Source organism: Lissotriton helveticus, chromosome 2_1, assembly GCF_964261635.1.
Source record: "Lissotriton helveticus chromosome 2_1, aLisHel1.1, whole genome shotgun sequence".
Taxonomy (NCBI): domain Eukaryota; kingdom Metazoa; phylum Chordata; class Amphibia; order Caudata; family Salamandridae; genus Lissotriton; species Lissotriton helveticus.
Window position 1 is genome coordinate 1,391,469,410 of NC_136059.1, and position 23,224 is coordinate 1,391,492,633.

The 23,224-nt window shown below is 47.7% G+C and overlaps 1 protein-coding gene across 1 annotated transcript in view; it reads left to right on the plus strand.

Annotated features, from left to right (window-relative positions):
- ANP32B (acidic nuclear phosphoprotein 32 family member B) overlaps positions 1-11,498 on the plus strand; it is a 210,302-nt gene extending 198,804 nt beyond the window's left edge. The window contains exons 6-7 of the mRNA XM_078676330.1: positions 5,151-5,220; positions 10,987-11,498. Coding sequence (XP_078532456.1) covers positions 5,151-5,220; positions 10,987-11,063 — 147 coding nt within the window. The 3' untranslated portion in view covers positions 11,064-11,498. The remainder of the gene's footprint in view (positions 1-5,150; positions 5,221-10,986) is intronic.
- Positions 11,499-23,224: the final 11,726 nt, after the last annotated feature.

Genomic DNA, 23,224 nt, shown 5'->3' on the forward strand with positions numbered 1-23,224 from the left:
AGGAAACTTAATGGATACAATCATTTTCACTATTCGGACATCTGGGTTGGAAGCATTAGAGGTGAAGCAATAGCTTAGACCAACCATTCCTTTGGTACCTGGCTTTCTTGTGACAAAATCCACACATTTGAAAGACTTTCTCAGTGCAGTCTGTTAAAAGACGACAGAAGAACTTCAAGACTGCTGTTAGTGACCCTAGATTGGCATCCCGTCTATTGCACAAAAGATGTACACCGTTATAGGATACATCTGATAGAGACTGCTAGCCGCAGATTCCTTCACGTAGAATTGTCCCCAGGCGTGAGACTGGATCCGGAAACCTTTTGCCACAGCATCCCTGCGCGCCCGGGGCGGCGCGACATCACGCGACTCCGCCCAGGCGTCGTCCGCGTACCTGACGTCCGCGAGATCACATAAGCCCCACCCAGGCGCGCCTACGTAAGTTTTTTTTCTTTTCCGTATGCAATGCGGTTCCAGTCTCGCTGCGGGCCTGTTTGGGGGCCCTTTTTTTCTTCACCAATTGTTCTCTGTCTGGTGAAACAGTGTGCAAATGTCTTCTGGCTTTAAAACTTGTATGTCGTGTGGGCGTCTTATGTCGGCGACGGACCCTCATCTCATTTGTATGTGGTGTTTGGGGGAGGATCATAGCACCACTGACTGGGAGGCATGTCAACAGTTAAAGCCGAAGTCGCGGTGGGAGCGCTGAATGAAACTTCTCTCCAGGTCAACCTCCTCCCCTCGTTCAGACTCGGCGGACGGCTTCAGATACGGCCGTGGTCATCCGTCCTCGTCCTTCTCCGTTGTCGCGTGAGCGTCGCTCCCCGGTGGGTAAGTGTCGCAGTTTGTCCCCGGGGGCTGGAGTTCGGCCTTCCGGGGGCGTGGGCTCTCCGCGGGTGATGCCGCCCTGCGTGTCGTCCTCCTATCCACCGTTCCCGGTGAGGGGGCGTCAAGAGTCCAGATGGAGACATACGTGGAGGCTTTGCGGGCCTCGCTGGCGTCTCCTTCCCATCCTGGGGTGCCGACGGATCTCACGCGTAGCCCTCCCCGGCACCGCCGCCGCCGACTGGTTCCGATCCAGGCTTGGAAGATGTGGTGCTGTTGGGGTGTGGCCCCTTTGGGGTCGCTCCTTTGCGCCACAGCGCCTCTGCCTCGCCGCAAACTCCCACAGGAGTCCCTGTGGTATCGTGGGAGGTCGCCGGGACTCGGGTCGCATCCCCGAGCACCGCTCGGCCCTCTGGGCAGGTGAAGGCCTCGTCCAAGGCTGAGCTGACGCCGTCCAGGCACCGGTGTCTGCTTCGGGCAGCACCACAATGGTCGGTGACCTCTCCCCGTCCCGCTCTGGCCCGAGGTGGGGTAGGGACTCCTCGCCCCCCCCTCCGGGCCTTTCTCGTTCCTCTCCGCAGGCGGCTGCCTCGTCGGAGGGCGAGTGGGAGGTTGAGTCGTCTCTGGCTCCACCACATGGGTCGTCGGACCGCCTCCGAAACATTCTGGGCCGAGGCTGGTGGAGAACTTCAGGTCACTCCCCCGGTCCCTCTCGTCCCTCCACGCAGGCGGCTGACTCGGCGATGGTCAAGTCGGCACCGGTCCGGTGCCGCCCTTTGGCCACTTCGGCCCCGGCCCCTCTCTGGTCCCCGATGCGGTGTGACTTGGAGGAGCCCTATCCGGTCTATCCATTCGGCGCCGGATGGGGCAGCGTCCTACCTCAGGATGCAGATTCCACGGCTCCACACAGAGGCTGTGCAGCGGATCCGACTTCGGACGCTCCCTCTTCTCCTGAGGCTGGCTGCATTTTGGTGTCCTCTTCCCCAGAGACTGGCCGCTGCATGGTGTATTTTTCACCGGCGTGGAATGGTGGCTCCCCGCCCTTTCTGAGGCCGAGGTGCTCGTCGGAGGAGCAGCAGGTACCCCATTCTTCTGTGCCTTCTGGCTTTCAGGTCTGGCCCTTGCCTGTCCCGCTTGGCTTAGGCGAGGGCTGTCTTAGTCAACAGCCGTCACCCACGGAGGAGCTGATTTCTTCTCCACAGGGCCCCTATGGAGGCGGGTGTGGCCTTCGTGCACGCAGTGTCCATAGCTGTGTGCATTCCGCGCATGGGGGACCCAATTGCTCATTTTCCGGCGGACCATCTCTTGGAGGTTCTCCACCAGGGCTCTGATGGGACGGAGATCTTACTCCCCTTTGAGTGTTTGCTCCTTTCTTCCCTGGAGGGAGCTTGGAGGCATCCTGCCTCAGGAGATCGGTGCCTCACCACTTTCTACACCGTCACCTTCCGGGCCTCTCCCTCCACCCATCTGCTGCCAGTCCACTCTTGAGGACTGCTTTTCCCTCCCTGCCGCCACTGCTGAGTCCGTCGTCCCGGGAGGCCCGCTGACTGGACTCTTGGGGCCGCAACATGTTTGCCTCGACCAGCGCGGTCCTGCGGGCCCTTAACACCTTGTGTGTATTGGAGAAGGCCTCCTCTTGTCTGTGGGACTCGGCTGAGTCTCTGGGTTCCGCGGCTTCCCAGGAGACTGTTCAGGTGGACTTACAGCATCATGCTTTGGATGGCTGGGAGCTAGCGGCCTTTATTCTCCGCTCTGCTCTGGACATCTCGGAGGTGTTGTGCTGGGCTATGGCTTCCTCAGTCGCCCTCCGTCCTCATGCTTGGCTTCTGGACTGCGTGTTCCCTGAGAATATTCGGGAGAGGCGCATTGATCTACCGTTTGATGGTAGCCTGTTGTTCCATGTTCCGGCTGACTCTGCCATCCAGAGTTTCTTGGCGGGGCTCCGTCCTCCTACTCCGCCTTATTTTGCTCCTCCTCCTTCCCCTCCTCAGTGACTGCTGAACTGAGCTGGGTTTGGGCCTTTTGGATGCCCTTGCTGTAGGTGGTATTTGCTGGCCATTGAGTCCTTCTTGCTGGGACTTTGGCATTGTTCGCTGCTTGACGGCCCTTGTTTCCTGTGTGTGAGTGTTTTTGCTGGAATTGTTATACAACCTTGGCCCTGAGATTAGGCCTTCTGTTTTTCTTTGGGCTGATGTCAAGCCTTCCGCTGGGCTGTTTTTTCCCGTGGCACTTTTGCTTTCTCCTCTGCTGCGGAAGTTCTTCTAAAGAGGGTTCCCATGTTTTGTGACTTACCGTACCCTATGTGGGGTAGTGGTAGCTATTATATAGCTCTGCTCTGCTGGGTAGTGCTGGTTGCCTTCGGGTGCCCGTTCTCCATGGTGTTTCTGTATGTTGCTATTGCTTCTTGAGGTTGTGTGCGCCGCCCTTGCGATGGTAACTCCCTCTCCTTCCTGCTCTTGTGCTGAGAGCTGGGTTGCTTCAGTGTCCTTCGTGCTTCTGGCAGCTTATAGTTATAGCTGCCGTTCTGGCTAGCCTGTTGCCTTCCCTCTGGGTGGGCTCGCCTCATCCTTGGCAGCCTTGTTGCCCTAGGGGTGGTGTGGGGTGTTTCGGCCTCTCCGGCCTTGTCCTTGGTTGCTCTGTTGTGAGTATATGGGCCTCCACTCTTCCTTCTTCCTCCTACATCCCTTCCTGGGGTTGCTGGCATTTGACTTGTGAGGGTCCTCCTGCCTGGTAGGGACGAGGTTGCCTCCCTGGTCTATAGGGCTGGTCTCCTGTGGGCCTTCTGTACCTGTCCAGACCGGTGGGGTCCTTTCGCAGACCCTCCTTCCCCATGGGTATTGCTAGGGTATCTATTCTACGTGAAGGAATCTGCGGCTAGTAGTCTCTATTAGATGTACGAGTTACTTACCTTCGGTAACAATGTATCTGGTAGAGACGATTCTTGCCGCAGATTCCTTCATGGCCCGCCCTTCCTCCCCGTTCTGCGAGGACCCCTGGGCTGGTCCTTGGTACTCTCCTCCCGGTGGGGGACCATGTCCCCTGTGAGTACCTTCTTTTGCTCTTCACGGTGGCTCCGTCTGGTTGCTTATCTTCCCTCCTTTGTGGTTCTGGGAAGGTGGGGCTTCTGGTGTTCCTATGTCCCCCTGCTATGGCTGCTCCAGGTCGGGGAGGTTTCCTCCCATCTTTCCCTTCCTCCCTTCCTCTTGCTGCTAGGAACCTGGCCCCTCTATCACCGCTGGGTTGGGGCTCTGAGGTCGTGCCTTACCCTTGTTTCTTGGGGGGTGGATGCCCTCTAGGCTAGGGTGGGTGGAGGTTGGTTGTTCCTGCCTGTTGGGACTGTCTCCCCTACCTTGTTTCAAGGGGTGGTTGTAGGCCTGCTACGTGTGACATGACTTTACGCAGGTTCCCTGTCTCTGGGGGAGAGGTGGGATATTGCTGTCTATATATTGGTTGGGTGGCTGCTCAGGGCTCTGCTCTGTTCTTCCTCTCTTCTTTGCCCTTGGACACTGCGGTGTTGCACTATAGGGTTTTTTTTTGTGAGCCTCTGGGGAGAACATTCTGGTGGGTGCTGTCGCCTGATTGGCTGCAGTTTGGTCTATACAAAATGACTAGGATAGTCATAAGTGTGGAAGTTTTTGCTATTGTAGCTTAGGGCTACTGTACTTCCTGGTTGGTTATTACCAAGGTTTTTTGGTTATTGTATGCATATTATTGCTTTTTTATGTACCGTGGGACTCCGACGACGGGGAATGATTCAAGCATGTGAATCTATGAAAGACACCAATACTGGAGAACCACAGATTACAGGTAAGTAACTATTGTTCGTCTTTGCCTAGTAAACCTAGGTCTCACTCCACCACAGAGAAAGCTAACACTGCTAGTTTTGTGAGAAATGTACCCAATCCATTAATTACAGGGCAGTCCTGCTAATTACTCAATAGGCATGAATGTATAGGGTCTAATTCCAAGTTGGTTGGCAAGGCATGCATCATCTAGGTATGATTCTTATACTGCTGATTTCCAGTTTCCGCGTTTGTACTTTACTGGCTGTTTTATTATACTGTTTATGAATATTAGAGGAGAGAATCCCATGGTGGAGTACTAGGATAACAGGGCATTCATATTTTCTTACGTGGTGATCACATTTCAGTCCAAAGTAGTTGGTTCTTTTTAATTTTTAAATCTTTGTGTGCCACCTGACTGTTGTAGTGTGTTGTACCCGATAAGCATGGCGTTTGATGTATGCATGGTGCAGCGCATAACTTGTGTGCATTTTCATACTGTTACAAAGCACTAATCCCTACCATGTATATTATCCTTTTTCACAGGATGAAGACCTGCCACATGATGGAGAAGGTGATGAAGAGGATGAAGATGACGAAGAGGAAGACGAAGAAGGTAAACATATGGGAAGGAAAAATGGTTTGCTCCACAGCACGCCACCTCGTCTCTCAGCCCTAACCACTGCCCCTTTCATTCCTTACTTCCCGCACTAGAAAATCACTTTAACACATTACACTTTAAATCAAATGGAAAAAGGTACAACAGAATAAACATGGTGTTATGGCGCAATTGGTTGGGGTTCATAGAAACCAGTGACATACGAGTGGGTTTCAAAGTGGAGTGTACGGCCTATTTGTATCCTGCCTACTCAGAATGTAATGATGGAAGGTGCAGGTAGTGGCATTTCTAAACCATCTGTGGAAGAGAAACACATTCCACGAGAGCTGTCATTTGTAGATCCAGAATATGTAAAGTAGCTTGTCCCCTGTCCACCTAAGCACTTCAGCTCCTTATCAGGGGTATACAACAATTATAATTGCACAATAGATTCTCCCCATCATGTAATCGTCATTTATATATCTACACACTGAATGTTTGATGGATACATCTTCCTGCAGTTTTCTCACCTCTAGAACAGTTTCCAGGTGTCAAAAAAAGCTTTCTCTAGCAATGTGCTCAAGTGCGTCACCAAGTGACACCATGGAGCTCCAGCTGTGACTCAAATCCCCATTCTCACTATCGCTGGGGTAGAAAGGGTGCCACCCTGCACACGAAAATTGGTTACTATTCTTTTGCACCTCCTCGAGGTGGCCTGAGCTTGACTTCTGTGCTTTCCCATCAGAATTCTTCTCATCTTAGACAGCAGTTAGGGCACGTGTCTTCTCTTAAAGCTTCAGCGTTTAACCTCCGTTGTAAATGAAGTGAGCAGATGTCTTTATCAGGTTCTCTCAACTTTTTCTTGAGGTGCCTTGGGTCTGATCACAACAGCACGGCCAGCAGTTCATGTTCCCTGATGCACCTGAAGGTCATCCAGCATATCGCGGCTCTTCTATCTATGGCAGTGCCCTGAGGGGCATTCCCAAGTATACTCCTTCTCCTACAAGCTTCTTGTGAGGGAACACAACCATGAGCATTCCCTGTTCTGTACTGCCGTAAAGAGGTTCATGGATGGTCACCTCAATCTGGAGAATATTATTTTGGCCACTTTTAGATTTATTCCGACTCATGGTCCTCCAGTGAGAAGCTACAGAGCATTACTTCTCATCTTGAGAGATCCTGCAAGATGGGCCGATAACGGGAAAATTCCAAATTGCCTACAAGCATAGTTGCAATATCTTCTAACACAAAGTCCACAACCCATCTATGCTCTAAATGTTGATGCCCTAAGCTCCAACACATATGTGCAGATGCTGCTCGAATGAAGACTGAAGGCCCCTTGCAGTCTAGTCAGCCAAATTGGCTCCTCTCCTAAGTGAGCAGCCGACTAGGACCATGATAGCTGGCAGCTGTGTAGGACTGAATGGACAACTCACCTTGGGACTTCAGAAGTCCATCCACCAGTGCAGTTTCAGATAAACCAATTGCATCTGAACTGAGAGCCTCCCTAAGTGTGGAGCAACTGCCATCTGGCTATCGTCCTCCCCAACCATGGCGATGGTGTCCGAGCCGATTAAGTCCTCTATTCAAACACATTTCAGGCGCTAGGAAGAGACCGTTCAAGGTAAGTTGTGATCTTTTCTTGTACCACCCGAACACTTTCAGCTGATTTCAACCGACTTAGAGAGTGATGTAGATAACGATTCACAACACAGCACCATGACCATGATCTAACCACAGGTTATACAGAACTAACTTCAACAATGGAGAATGCCAGCAATAGATTGATTCACTACACACAACAAACACAAAATTCCTACATTTTGAATCATTGCACCCACACCCTCAGTACCTGGGGAGCGCTGTGTGGATGAATTGGTCGGAGATATTTCCCGATGTTTTTCCACAATACTACTAATTCCATTAGGCACCAATGGGGCAAATTCTCATTGTCAAAGCTTGGGCATGCCAGGACTGATGGACTCTACCTGTGGATATGTCCATTCATCCCCACAATAAATTACACCTCTGTCCAGAACTTTCAGTCAGTATCATGGCAAGCCTACCACAACCCTACCTGCAATCACTCAGTCTTACAATTTGGCACCTGAAAAGCTTTTTTGCAACTGCCACATGAGTTTGTGCAACTCCTAAAAGAAGTCAGAAAACTCACCTACCAGGCATTTTATGTATCTAGATGGAAATGATTTGGGGCATACTATGAAAAGCTTCAAATTCACACCTCTACTGTGTCTTTTCAGCGCATTGTCAAATACTTATTGTTCTTGTATAAGTCTGAACTAGCCTACACTTATAACAGAGTACCTGTTGTTACCAAAACAGAAAACACAAATCCATTTCCAAAATCCCTATTAAATCATTTATGAAAAGTCTCAAATGAATAATCCCGCCTAAACTAATACAACATTCTGCTTGGGATCTTAACATTGATCTTACTGGAATTGTGGGAGTGCCCTTTGAGCTGCTACATGTGTGCCCACGGCGATCCTCATCTTGAAAGTAGTTTTTCTACCGTCCATCACTTGTCTTGGTCCGTGAACTGCAGACTTTGCAGGTCTCAGTCGTCACAAAGAGAGTCATGCTGCTCACACTCTCTTCTTTTATGTCAAGTCATATTGCTTTTTCATGTTAATCAGTCTATAGAACTAACTTCTTTTTGCCCTCAGTCTGAATTGCTAGCGGAAAAGGCAATACAGCTATTAGATGTTTGGATGGACATCATGTACTGCATTGATCTCATGTGTTCCATTGGGAAAATAAAACAATATAGTGTTGCCTTTGAACAACATCCCATAGATAGTCTTATATCGGACCGGTCTGGCAAGGTGGATAGTGGGAAACATTGTTTTGATGTGCCAGGCAAAACATACATTATATACCTTGTCAGTACACATTTCACTTGTGAAAAGGGTGCCATTATTGCATTCCTTGGAAATATTCCATAAGGGTAAAGCTGCTGCATGGTTTCTGTGCACACATTTCAGTAAACATAGCTGTGAATATTCAAGCCCAATAAGAGGTATTCGTTATGCACTCAGTCCTCAAACATTCCAAATGTGTAACATACTTGCCTCTAATGCACCATATTAATAGGAGAGTACTGATTTTCACTCTGTGCAAAGCAAGTGATTTATAGCTACACAAGCTACAAACTGGAAAAATGGCACTTGGCTGTAACAAACTGTTAGTGGCTTATAGTGTTGTAGAGTTACTTGCTACCTACCCAACTTCTGGGAAGCAAGCAAGTGTTCCTATATACAGAAACAGGTGTGACATGCCGCACAAACGTTATAACTTCATTCTGCTCCTTTTTCTTGGCTTTTGTTGATGTATGTCCGGGTTTGGACTCTAAAACCGGAGGTCTTGGACATACATAGCACAGTGACTCGGCTTAAAGGACGACACGGTCCATGAAAGATATTAACATTTGGGAGCTGAATTTTCCCCCTGTAAAAATTAAGATGCCTATTACAATAATTAATGTTCTTTTATATACAAATCGACAAAAACATGTGTTTTGAAAAATACATTTCTAAAAGGACAAGCCCTGAAGATGTCTTGTGAAAAGAGACGAAACATGTTGGTTACGTTGATGTGAACATATTTTATATTTCATCAAGAAATAATTTTCTGAACACACAACACGTCTGAAGAAATCTCAATGAACACAAGAAACTTAAATCGGGAAATGTAACACGTCTCAGAACCAGTGTTGTGTTTTATTGATCATTGTTGGAATAAAACCGATCACGTTTAGAAATATGGACATATAGTGGGTGCTGATCATTTTTGGTATATAAATTATTTATTTTAACTAACGTGCCCCAACATGCAGTATACGTGCCACAACAAGCAGGAAAATGCTTAGTGCAAAATAGTCAGCATAGCAGTTAGTCCATATATCATGAAGGGAGATGTCATCATGGAAAGACAATAGAGCCTAACCTTCCTCCCCTTGCAATGGAGCAGTATGATTATATATTAGAAGATCTCTGGGCTTTGTCAGCAGGCCCCATACCTTTAAATATAGATGGTAGATCTACAGGTGCGGTCTCTCTCTTCTCCCTGGAAAGGTCCCTCTCTAAGTGTGTGCTACCTATGCATGTATTGTAATAAGACCAAAGTACGTTGTCCAAACAACAGCTACAACTTTGTTTTGTCTAAGGGCTAAGGCCTGGCCAGAACAAAATAACAAGTGGCATTGTTGTTCGACCTTGCACATAATGTTCAGTCAAAATCCCAGGGTCATACAGAGAGTGAACACAGCGATGAGTTCTCATGTGAATATAATCATTGAAATTATTGCAAAAATATAGATGTGTAGTAACGTGCGCAAAGCAGCAGGCAGGTTGCAGCGGGCTCATGCTAAGTTAGTGAAGACGACAATGTCCCTATGGGCCACGTGACTGCCTCATTCTAGTAGCTTGAGTGTGGTCCTAGCAGCACTAGTATGTGAATCTCAGATCTTCTACAGCTGTTCTTCGCCACTTCTGTTCCTCAGGATAGCAGCCTGAATTTATTGTCTTAAACCATAACTACATTCTACATCTGGACCCAGCCTCTCTGAGCTTGATATCTTGGCTCTCAAGAACTACTTTTGCCAGCACAGAACACCAACAAAGCTTACAAGTGTAAATGGAAACACTTCTGTTGCTAGTGCAAATCAAAAGGCATTTCTCCTCTTCATGATCAGTCTTAACAACTACTAGAGCTAACACACATACGCTAAGCTGTATTGCCTAGTTAACCCCTTCGACGCTCATGACGAGCTGGGCTCGTCATGGCGTAGCCTCCTCGCACGCTCATGACGAGCCCAGCTCGTCACGTAAAGTGCGATTTTTAAAAACCCAGCGTACGGGCGGAATTCCGCCCGCACGCATGCGGTTAAAGCATTGGCAAGGGAGTCATCCACCGCTGCCTTTTCCAGTAAGGCCAGCCTTCTGTTGTGGGTATTCCTTGGTATTCTTATTCAAGTATGTGAATCCTTGAAAGATCCAAAACTCTACAGCTTATCTGTTGCTGGAGTTTTTCGGCTTTGATATCTTAAATGGATTTACATGTGCCTCACAAGCCTCCTCATTTTGAGGCTCCCAATTTACTTATACCTGCTCACACAAGTCGTTTGAAATCTGAACTAAGGTGGCCTCTAGAGGCAGAGAAGGCCAAAGCAGCTTCACCTCTTTGGCTGGAGTTTAAGTAATATCCAATTAGATGAATGAGCTACGAAGATAATGGTTCTTTATCTTGTTTTTTTGGCTTGTTGATGTTGTACATTGCTGTTGTATAAAATCGGAGGCTTCCACCTCCATGATTGGGAATGATTCAAGCATGAGAATCCATTAAAGATGAGTGTTGGAAAACTGCAGTTACAGATAAGTAACTTTTCACATCAAATTAATGGTTGTTCAGGGATTCAGTGAAAAGGCTTCAAATCACCTATGTATCCTAAAGAATATAAACTTGTTTCTTATTTAGCATGCCTTCTCCACACTTTTTCTCCTTGTGAGGTTCAGTTGCGTGACAGATGGCTTGCCCTGCAGGTACATTGCCTTAATGTACAACATACTGAAACATTGGCTTGGGTATTTCAGGGTAAAAATTTAAAGATTGTTGTTGAAATCTGTTAGTGTTGCTATTCTTGATAGATAACAGAAGGTGGCACTGCGTTCCAAGGCATAATGCTCTAAGGATGCATATTTGGAGTAGGTTAGCAGTGTTTGTCCTATCAAGTGTTTAATTGTATTTTGTACCTTTTATGTGCAGAAGAAGAGGCTGGAAAGGGAGAAAAACGAAAGAGGGATACAGATGACGAAGGAGATGGAGATGAAGATGATGAATAGAAGCCCCATAACTTTAAAGGACTGTTCAGTATTGATTGGACTGGCCCCATGGATAAGTGGTTAAGGAGCACATGCGAGAAAAAGTAGCTGTAAAAAAAAAAAGCCCCTTGACACCCAAAGAGCCAAAGAGTTGTTCCTGTGACATTCCACGTTCCTTCAGTCAATTCTTATTCGAATCATATTTAGTGGTTTAAAATGAAATATTGCAAAAATAAACAAAACCCACAAAACTTTGGGCTTAACAAATGGGTCAATGATTTTACTATTTTGTTGGGGGTTCTTAGGTTTTTGTGTCAGACTTTTGCTATAGCAACAGGAACCGGTGACGTGATTGATTAGTCATGATTGTCAATGACTACGTTACACAAAGGTTGTAGCACCCTTTTTACTTTCTGTACAACGGAAAAGCTTTGTAAATAAAATCTTAAAATTTTGTGTCTGTTTTTCATGCTTTGCTATTTTTTCCCTTTACCATTAAAAATATATTCACCATAGGGTGTTTTTTTGCGTCAAGACAACAAAGTAGTATTTTTAAAAACTCTGAAATAAGCCTGTTGCACTTTGGTAAACTGTTTATATGTTTACAGATTTAACTAAAATGAGGAAACTGCATTTTGTTGATATTTGTGTTTGTGATTTACCTAACCAAATATTGATGTATTGCTAAACTATGATGTGATTTAAGCTTTGCTTGCAGTACTTATACTAACTATTTTATATGCTCAATAAATGCAGATTTTCTGATGCTTCTAACTGCAGATTTTATACCATTTTGCAATCCCCCTGGATCCAGACATTTTCCAGCAATTTTACAGTACACCAGTAGGTGGAACTGTCGGACTTCTTAGCGGTTTCTCACCACCTCTGTAAGCGACAGCAGTGAGCTGTATATAGGCACCATTCCTGCTCCTTCAGTTTCTTTCTTTTTGCAAGCTCTGGTGAGGATCCAGGGCTGTGCTGTCAAAAAGTTTGTCTGTCTTATTGACCCAAAAATGGTACTCCAAGACAGTGTGCTAGGACGTGTGCCTACCAGTGCACAAGTGTGGTCATCGGACATCCTGCATTGATGCATGCGTAAGGATTTTCTGGGGACGAGCAGGCATCTCTTTTGGACCAGCCATTTGATGGTTCCATGCTTTTTGGAGAATTGGTGCACTTCAAATACAGCTGTGCTATGGCCTGCTCCTGCAATATTGTATTGTATTGTATTTGCATTTGTGTAGCACTTACTACCCCTGATGAGGCGTCGAAGTTCTTTTTCAGTGAGTAGCACGCTACTCCGGAACCCCTAGAGGATTAGTGTTGAATTAGTATTGTGAAACATACAAGTACATTTTAAGTGGTGGATATGTTTTTCAGTTATTTGGATTCGGAAGGATAGCAGAAAGATAGAAGAGGAAGGAAGGTTTGTATTTATATAGCGCTTCTAACCCCTGAAGCGCTTTTTGGCGAGTAGCTCCCTACTCCGGAAACCCATAAAGGATTAGTATCGAAAATTCAGGGACTTATCCCAGGATCTCACCCTCCGCCAAAGGCAGCCCTAGCAGCCAATAAAGCTGCATGTACAGAACTTCTGTGATGCCAAATGATGTGGTAGTAACAGAGGCTGAGGCAGCCGGTAAGGACAGCAGTCCTCTTCTTCATTGCCTGCCCCAACTGCAGCTACGCCACCTTCATTTCCCCTCCTATGATCATGGGCAGCTATTAAGGGGCAGGATACCAGTTTATCTGTCCAGCTAGTGTGCAATTATTTCTGACCAGTGAGTGCATGCTGAATGATGAACATGGTTATGGCCTTCCTTTTATGACTGCTCCCACTGTTTTTGTTCAGACTTGGGCAGATCATACCTCCTTCTTTGGCCAGGAAGTTCAGTCACTGTGGGCCAGCAGGCCTATAGAGAGTTCCTGGGGGGTTCTTCAATTCTTTTGGGTACCCCAAAAATACAGAGGGTTCTTCATTCGGTTCTTGAACACCTACCTTCAGAAGCACAAGCTCAAGATATTGACTTTGGCCTATGTCCTTTATGCCCTTGATTCAGGGGACAATTGGTGTCTTGAGACTTGCACTGTACTTATTTTTGTGTGCCTCTCCTGCAATCCCACAGACCCTTCAATTTATAGTGGGGTCGGAACACTTTCAGTTTACCAACATGCCTTTTAACCTCCTCTTTGCTCTCCCCCCCCCCCCCCCCCCCCCACACACACACACAATGTTTATGAAGGTAGTGGTTGTAGCCCATCTTTGCATGTCGGTAATACATGTTTTCTTGTACTGGCTGAAAATGAGCTTGCTGCATTTGGTGTCAGACCACCAGCAAACAACGGTCTCCCTACGGTCTTTCGTAAGGTTCTCAGTCAAAGCGCTAAAATCCATTCAGCAACGACACAAAGGATTACCTTCATGGGTACCATCATTGGCAAAGTGACTCACAAGACCATCTCCGCAGCGAGGCCAGGACATTCATGCTATGATTTTAATGTTTGGGGTTACTCTTTTGACCCTGTGTGGACAGTTTTGAGACTTCTGGACCTTCTGGCCTCATGCATCCTGCTGCCTTATATTTGAACCTACACCTGCAATTGGCACAGCACTGGGATTGCTTATTGGACGACTGCATTTCGAAGGACGCAGCCTAGAACCTTTAGGGGTAACCATTGGAAACAAGCCTAGCTTGTGGCAGACTGTTCTCCGTTTAGGGCGGTCACCTGCAAGAAGTAGAATTAGGGGCCAATGGTCCCTAGCAGAGCCTCCACATCAACCTTCTGCAGCTTCACACTGTTCTGTTGGCTTTAAAGGCCTTCTCCCAACCATCGAAGTGAAGGAAATTCAAGTCTCAATGGCTAACACAACCTCCATGTGGTACTGTACAAAGCAGGGCAGCGTGGGGATCATGGGCACAGGGCCAGAAGTGCTGAGACTTGTGCTGGTGTGACCTCCAAGGGATCATCCTGTCAGTCATTTTGCAGGTTCCCTGACTGCCAGGGTGGGCAAGCTTAATACACATCAACAGGCGGACCACGAATGGTATCTGCACTGAAGGTCATTCATGTTGTCTTCCCCAGTGGGGCCTACCTTGGGTAGATTTTTCCATCACCACCAATGAGTAGTGTTGCAACTACTATGTGCTGTAGTTTCTGCCTCAGCCCTCAATGGGATATTCATTTTGCGTCGATTTGGATTGTGGTCCGTAACTGTAAAGTGCCTTTCCGCCACTGCCACTACCAAGTTCTGAAAAATGTCAGGAGCCCGAGAATTTGCCCTCCAGTGCATCTACCTCTTTGGGAGGGACTCCTGTCTCATCCACAGGGCAGGTTTATCCACCCAAAACTGCCCACCCACCAAATCTATTTCTTCATGGGCGATATTTGTGGGCTGGTACGAGGAGGATATGGTTGATTCTCTACAGTCCAAACTATGATTATTTGATGTTGGTTTTGTCATTGGCCGACCAACTCTTTGCTGTCAGCACAGTTAACGATTATTTGTCTGCCCTTTTGGTCTTTGTTTGCCTGACCAATCTTCATTGTTTAAGTTTCAAGTTCTGATGTGGTTTGTGAAAGGCCTCGCACATGTTCCCTCCTGCTTCCTTTTTCATGCTACAGTGGATTCTTAACTTGCTTTTCAAGTTCTTGATGTGCATACCGTTTGAGCCTGTGTACAGCTGTTCCTTGAGGGTTGTTAACCATTAAGACCGTTTGCAGTTATTTCTGCGTGCCATGTTAGCAGGCTGCAGGCACTGTCAGTACAGCCATCATATAACATCTTCCTGGACTAATTGATGCTTCAATTCTGCGTATATTCTCTGTCACCAGTTGTATCACCCTTCCATGTGGGACCGTCCTCCAAACTTCCTTCTTTTTTGTCCCTGCCACATCTCTCTTAGGAGAAGATGCTGCATTGGTTGGATCCAAGGAGAGCCGTTAGGTTCGAGGCATGTGGGCTGCTAAATTCATATCTTATGCATAGATCGCCGCCTAGTGTTGGGTCCGGATGATTGCACATTGTTGTCCTGGAAGAGTCTTCGAAGTATCACGAGATAGGTGGCTCCTCCCCTGGACTACAGTGCGCATGGGCATCGACTCCATCCCCAGATTGTTTTTTTCCGCCATTGGGTTCGGATGTGGTTTCGACGTCTCCGTGTCGGAACCGAAAACAACTTTGTTCTTAAGGCCAAAAGGCCTTCGTTACCTGCGTCGGTATTGTTTGCGTACGGTCTCGAGCGTCGTCCGACTCTCTGAGCCGGAAATCTACGGAGTCAAGTAACTCTTCGATCGAGGCCCTCTCATCGCAGCAAGACCCGACGAACTTAACATGGAGCGGAGCCCGTTCAAGTTCTGCCCCGTCTGTGGGTCCAAATATCCACATATCGATGTGCATCCGGTCTGTAATAAATGCCTATTACCGGACCACAATGAAGAAAACTGCATGGCCTGCTCTAAGTTCAGGTCCAAGAAGACACTCCAGCATCGGCGCGCGGCGCGCCTCGAGGCCCAGCGAGCGGCGCCGGCACCCGACGACATATTCGACGACCCCGCGGAAGAAGGCGGTAGCCATCATCTCCAGATTTCACCACCGTCGGCGGAGGTCCAGGCCGATCCCGAGGAACATGTCGAAGGACAGGGCCAAGACCTTGCATACGTCGAGGAGGTAGGGGACGACGAAGAAGTTTATGGGGCCGCGGAAGATAGCTCAGAGGAAGAGCTATGCCCCGAAGTCTACATTATTCAGGCTCAGGTCACGGGATCGCCACTCGGCCTTACCCACGACCCTGCACCGCTATCCCCGGCCCCGCCTTCTGGCCCGGCCACGGACATTCAAGCGGAGCCTCCATCTCGGATATCGAAACCGAAACCAAAACCTTCGGATTCGACGGCACCAAAGATGGCCGACGTCCAGCCAAAATCGAAACCGAAACCATCGGAATCGACAACACCTAAAATGGCCGACGTCCAACAAAAAGTATCGAAGCCTGCTCCTTCATCGACTCCGTCGCCCTCAGGCCCACCGAAGTCGAAGAAGGCTGTCGAGTTGACAGCGTCGCAAAAGGTGCAGAAGGAACCATCCTCTAAGAAGGCCGTCCATCAAGTGTCAAACACAGTTGTTCCGGCACGGACATCTAAGTCTGTTGACACTCCTTCGGACGCTCCTACGGCGCCATCAAGTAAACGCGCAGTCGAATCAAAGTCGACTAAAAGCCACAACCCGAAGGCCGCAGGCACTACGGCGGCGGCGCCAAAGCCTCCAACGGAGCCGCGACACGTTGCAGCCGAAGATTCGTCGAGGCAAATCTCGACCACACCGAGGGAGTCCGACGCCACCGAACATCAGCCGTCGGTTACCAAACCCTCTGCCTCCTTCACAAAGCAGGTGACCGACTCCCTCAAACGTATTCGGGAGAAGACTTTGTCGTCAACGGCATCGCCTCCAAAGACCTCGACCAAGCTTCTCTACACTCTGCCACCTAGGGTGGCTCCGAAAGCATTTGCACCGAGATCGGTGCCGAAAATCGCTAACGCGTTGGATCCTTCGACGCAAAAGGGACGCTCGGATCAACATCAAGCCTCAGAAGACCATTCTGAGCATTACATCGATGCCCACACAGGGAAACTGACCCTCTACGAGAGAAAAATCACTTCCCAACCACTGGAATCCTATGTTATTCCATTAAAGAAGAAGAGGGCGGCACAGGACATTCCTGCCCTTGTTGAACCTATTCTGCCACCACCAAGAAGAAGTCCATCTCCTTCACCCACCCAATCAGGAGGAGAGGATGATGAACAAGATGACCAATACAATTTCCCAGTTGACAATGACCCTGATGTTCAGCAGGACTCATATGACGACACTGGGGACCAAGGTGGACATCAGGTGGTACAAGATCCACAAGGTTTTGGGACACGTACATCTCCAACAGAGGATTCTGCAGCATTTAATGCTTTAATAGAACGGGCAGCAGCAAATCATGATGTGGACATGCATGCTGACCCGGTGGAGGAAGATTTTTTGTTCGACACTTTCTCTGTCTCAGAAAGAACAGTTAAAATACTTCCTATGCTCAAAGGTGTCCTTAAACATGCCCCAGAGATCTTTAAGGAACCTACCAGGGCAAGAGTGGTGAACCCACGTATCGAGAAAAAATACAGGCCAGCACCTGGAGATCCTGCATATATTCGCGGACAGTTGCCTCTGGACTCGTTGGTGGTCGCCAATGCCCGCAAGAGGGCAAACGCCCAAACGACGGGTGAAGCTCCTCCCCCAGACAAGGAGTCGAAAGTGCTTGAGGCATCCGGCAAAAGGGTGGCTGTGCAAGCTGCCAATGTATGGCGTATAGCAAACACACAGGCACTATTGGCACGATACGATGGGGCGCAGTACGACACCCTAGAACAGCTCCTTCAACACCTACCTGATGAGTTTAAGGAAGCAGCCGAAATGCTCATACAAGAGGGAAAGCTTATCTCAAACGCTGCAATAAAGTGTGCACTTGATGTCGCAGATACAGCGGCTAGGGGAATTAACACTAGCGTCATGTTAAGGCGACAAGCTTGGCTTCGTATATCTGGATTTAAGCCTGACATTCAAACTACAATACTCAACCAGCCCGTCAATCCTGACAGACTGTTTGGTCCAGATGTAGACACCACCCTTGAAAAGATTAAAAAGGACAACGAGACTGCTAAGTCCATGGGGGCGCTTCAGTCACAACAATTCAGGGGAAGCGCTTTTCGTCGCTCAGGAGCACGTGGTGTTACCAGAGGACACTTGGGTCAACAAACACAATTCACAAAGGGTGGTGCACAATCCTCGTACCCCAAGCAGGGTAGAGGGGGTTACAGAGGTAACAGTGCCAAGGGCAGAGGGAACAACAACTCCCGTTCCTCTGCCGCCAACACACAGTTACTCTGTCACTGCCCCCCGACCATACAACACCTGTCGGGGGGGAGACTCCAGCAGTTCCTGCCAGTCTGGACGTCCATCACTACAGACTGGTGGGTGAGAAAACGTATCCAGTACGGTTACTGTTTGGAGTTAACATCCACTCCTCCCAACATTCCCCCAAGACACCGTCCTATGTCGGCAGAGCACTTGCACTTATTGCAGCAGGAAGTACTGGTGATGCTGCGAAAAGGCGCAATCGAGCTCGTACCAGTGGAAGAGGAAGGCACAGGGGTCTATTCCCTGTACTTCCTCATCCCAAAAAAGGACGGATCCCTCAGACCTATTCTGGATCTACGCCCCCTCAACATGTACATACTGTCAGAACACTTTCACATGCTGACACTGCAACAAATTCTTCCCCTGCTCAATCAAGGGGACTTCCTAGCAACCTTGGACCTCAAGGATGCTTATTTCCACATCCCACTCCACCCATCACACAGAAAATACCTCAGGTTCACCATTCAAAACAGGCACTATCAGTTCAAAGTCCTACCCTTCGGGGTGACTACTGCCCCCAGAGTGTTTACAAAGTGTCTGGCGACAGTGGCGGCGCACCTCAGGAGACAGAACATACATGTCTACCCGTACCTAGACGACTGGCTTGTTCAAGCAAAGTCGGAACAACAGTGCGCCGCAGACATGTCCCACACTATTCAACTTCTTCACAGTCTGGGGTTCTCGCTAAACTACCCAAAGTCGCACCTTCAACCAAACCATGTGCGGCAGTATCTGGGCGCAACGATAAACACCCTGACTGCTATGGCTCAGCCAAACCCAGTCAGAATCAACAGCATTCAGTCGCTAATCCAAAAGTTGAGACCGCAACACTCCCTCCCTGCGAGAGTGTTCATGCAGTTGATAGGCATGATGGCCTCCTGCATCTTCATAGTCCCGCACGCGAGGTTGCACATGCGTCCGCTCCAAGAATGCTTGGCGAATCAGTGGACACAGGCTCGGGGACAACTGACAGACCTAGTGTTGGTGACCGGTCGGGCATACAACTCTCTGCATTGGTGGAATCCACACAACCTTTGCAGGGGACGACCGTTCCAAGAGCCAGTGCCACAGATAATCCTAACAACGGACGCATCTCTCCAAGGGTGGGGAGCTCATGTGCTCCACTACACTGTGCAGGGACTGTGGTCCACCCAGCAGCAGAAGTTGCACATCAACTACCTGGAATTGATGGCAATCTTCATGGCGATAAAGTCCTTCAAAGTACATTTGTGCAACAAAGTCGTGTTGATCCGGACGGACAACATGACAGCCATGTACTACATCCAAAAGCAGGGGGGTACGCACTCTCCACAGCTGTCTCGTCTGGCTCAGAGCATGTGGAAGTGGGCTATTCAGAGGAACATTTTCCTCATGGCGGAACACCTCCCAGGAAAGGACAATCAGATGGCGGATCTGCTCAGCAGATACAGCCATCAAATGCACGAGTGGGAGATACATCCATCAGTACTCCACCCGTACTTCCAGCAGTGGGGTCATCCAGAGATAGACCTGTTTGCCACAAGGGAAAACGCAAAATGCCAAAACTTTGCCGGCAGGTTCCCTCACCCGGAATCCAAAGGGAATGCGATATGGATGAACTGGTCAGGCAAATTTGCGTACGCTTTTCCCCCAGCGCCTCTCATTCCGCTGGTGGCAAAAAAGCTAAAGCAACACTCGATGACTCTCATCCTGGTTGCTCCAACATGGGCACGCCAACCATGGTACATCACGTTTCTAGACCTTTCCGTGGTACCGCATCAAAGGCTGCATCTCACATCCAGGCTCTTGACGCAGAACCATGGCGACATTCAGCATCCAGATCCGCAACAGCTCAATCTGGCGATCTGGCTCCTGAAGTCTTAGAATTTGGCTACCTCAACCTGCCTCCAGCATGCATGGACATCATCCGGGAGGCAAGGAAGCCCACGACCAGAGCTTGCTATGCAGCAAAATGGAAGCGGTTTGTCATTTACTGTACAGACAACAATATCAACCCGCTAGATGCGTCCATTCCTAACATCATCTGCTATTTGTTACATCTTTACAAATGCAATCTAGCGTACGCTTCCATTCGGATACATTTATCCGCCATAGCGGCTTATCTCCAGAATAGGCAACACCTCTGTTTTCAGGGTGCCTGCCATTAAAGCCTTCCTAGAAGGACTGAAGCGAGTCATTCCTCCAAGAACACCACCAGCTTCAGTGTGGAACCTCAATGTGGTCCTCACTAGGCTGATGGGCCCACCTTTTGAGCCACTGCACTCCTGCGAACTTCAGTTTCTCACATGGAAAGTGGCTTTTCTCATTGCTATCACATCGCTCAGACGTGTTAGTGAGCTGCAGGCGCTCACAATCCAAGAGCCATTCATCCAAATACATTCCAGAAGGGTAGTGCTCCGCACTAACCCCAAATTCCTTCCTAAGGTGGTGTCACAGTTTCATATCAACCAAACTATTGACCTCCCTGCATTCTTCCAAAACCCACAAACAGTAGCAGAAAGAATGCTTCATACATTAGACGTTAGGAGGGCGCTAATGTACTACATTGACTGAACACAACACTTTAGAAAGACACAACAACTTTTTGTTGCCTTCTCAGCACAGCACAAAGGCAACCCCATTTCCAAAGCAGGAATAGCCAGATGGATTGTTAAGTGCATTCAAATCTGTTAACAAAAGGCTAAACGTACTTTAACAATACCCCCAAGGGCGCACTCCACACGCAAATTGGGGGCCTCCATGGCTTTCCTGGGGAACATTCCCTTGGAAGACATTTGTAGAGCAGCCACATGGTCTACACCACACACATTTACCAAACATTACTGTGTAGATGTGCATTCAAAACAGCAAGCAGCTGTAGGACAGGCTGTTCTCAAGACACTTTTTCAAGCTTCTGCAGCTGGCACGGGCAACCGCCCTTAATGGAGGGACTGCTGTGTATTCTATGCATAAGATATGAATTTAGCAGCCCACATGCCTCGAACTGAATATGCTACTTACCAGTATGCATCTGTTCTTGGCATGTAGGGCTGCTAACATTCATATCGCCCGCCCTCCTCCCCGGTGCCCGTAGCGGCTGCAGATACTCTCTTGCATTCATCATTAGCATGGACATCCTTTACACTATTTCACTCCATCTCTGCCACAATGGCTAAAAACAATCTGGGGATGGAGTCGATGCCCATGCGCACTGTAGTCCAGGGGAGGAGCCACCTATCTCGTGATACTTCGAAGACTCTTCCAGGACAACAATGTGCAATCATCCGGACCCAACACTAGGCGGCGATCTATGCATAAGATATGAATGTTAGCAGCCCTACATGCCAAGAACAGATGCATACTGGTAAGTAGCATATTCATTTTTACATAGATATGATTAAAGAGTACCAGGAGGACAACTGTATTTTTGCTGGATTTGCCAGTACTAAGAAAGTATGGGCATTTTAGAAATTAAACTTGTTGAAATGGATCGTCTGGTAAGTAAAAATGTCGTATGCTGTGGCCAAGAAGTAGCCTTCTGAATGCGTTGACGCTCATTACACAAGAGCTAATGTTGTCGCTACACTGTTGTCAATAAGTGTTCCAGGGTTGGACATCTTCCAGGCTGCTAACTGGGTGTCTGCTCTCCCCTTCATCAGGCATTGCTGCCTAGACGTTCAAAGCTTGCTGGGCATCCTGCTAGAAGTCAACGCCTCAGACCTTCCACCTTTTGTACAGAACTGTTTGGTATCATTTCAAAAGGTGAGGAAACCACTTGTATGTTACTTACCTTCAGTAATGCTCTTTCGGATGAACACTGTCTAACTGCAGATTCCTCAACGCCCGACTCCCTCCCCCTCTTGTTCTGTATCTATGGACTTTTATTATTCTAAAAAGGATGCAGGGTGCATGTTGCAGTTGGAAAAAGGTGTTACATGTCTGAGGGCCAGAAGAGTATTAAAAGAAAAACAATCACTGTGCACAGGAGTGGCCTCTATATATGGCTTCCACTATTCAAATGTGCTGCCCTGTGACTTTACCAGCATTTTACAGTAGTTTGTTAGCAGTAACGCAATTTTTCCATTCATTGCAACTATACGTATCTCTCTATTTTTTTACTTTTCAATAGCATTCTGCGTTATTGAGTCATGAGCTAAATAAACTTGTAAAAAACAGGAAAAACTTGGCCCATCACCTCCGAAGGTGATGTGATGCTGCTGTGGAGTATGATGGCACTGCCTTCTGGTGTGCGGTAGCAATTGCTAAAAGTTTGGCATCGGAGTAACTCCAAATGGGAAAAATCTCCAGTTAGATAGAATGTTCACCAGAAAGATCATTCCTGAACAGTAAACAACTTGTTCATTACCAAGCCTTTTCTGGAAACCGCACTGATTGAAAAATAAAGGCTCAGTTACACCCAAGAACAACTTGTGTAAGCAAAATCATAGTTGCAAGGGAAAACCCCCATTCTGCATGATCGGATCTTCAATTGATGGTCCTAGCCATATAATATTCATGCCATCATGTGTGCATCCTTTAACACTTTAAATCCATATAATAGAAGGTGCACTTAACTGAGGTTAGACATGGCAATTTCAAATGCATCTCTCAGATCTGCAGCAGAGAGGCCTTAAATTCGAGGTAGCATAGGTGAATGGAAGAAAAAGAGTAGCCTGATAGGTGAATGCAAAGTAACTCAATTCAGTTCCATTCAATTAAGCTTTATTCAACCATGACAACTACAGTCATAAAAGCACATATCACAATCATTAAATATTTAAGATAAAATTTCATAGTTAAAATATCCAAGTTAAAAGGAAGCATAAAATAGCAAAGACCCCTTACATTAAAAATTTAGTTTACATAAAATCCAAACATAATTCAAGTCCCAATAATACACCTAAAATGCAGCCTCCAAGAGTTCGAATGAAATGCTTTTCCTCAACCTCAGGGCCTTTTTAAAAAAAGTAGATGCCCTCCATGCCACATGTTCATTCTCTAAAAGTTGTAAACGAACAAGTGCTGGACGGCATTGCCTAAGGCCCTGCTGTCTTAAAAGAGGAAGTAACCAGACTTTCCTTAGTTCTTTCAAAAACTTGCAAAAAAAGACTAGGTGGATGGTGGACTGCTCTGAGTGTCACACGAACACGGTGTAGTCACTAGTCTGTGTACCATACCCAGTCTGAATCTTATCAACAGCATTCTATCATGTCCACTTGGGACAACATTTAAGTGAGGTTCCATA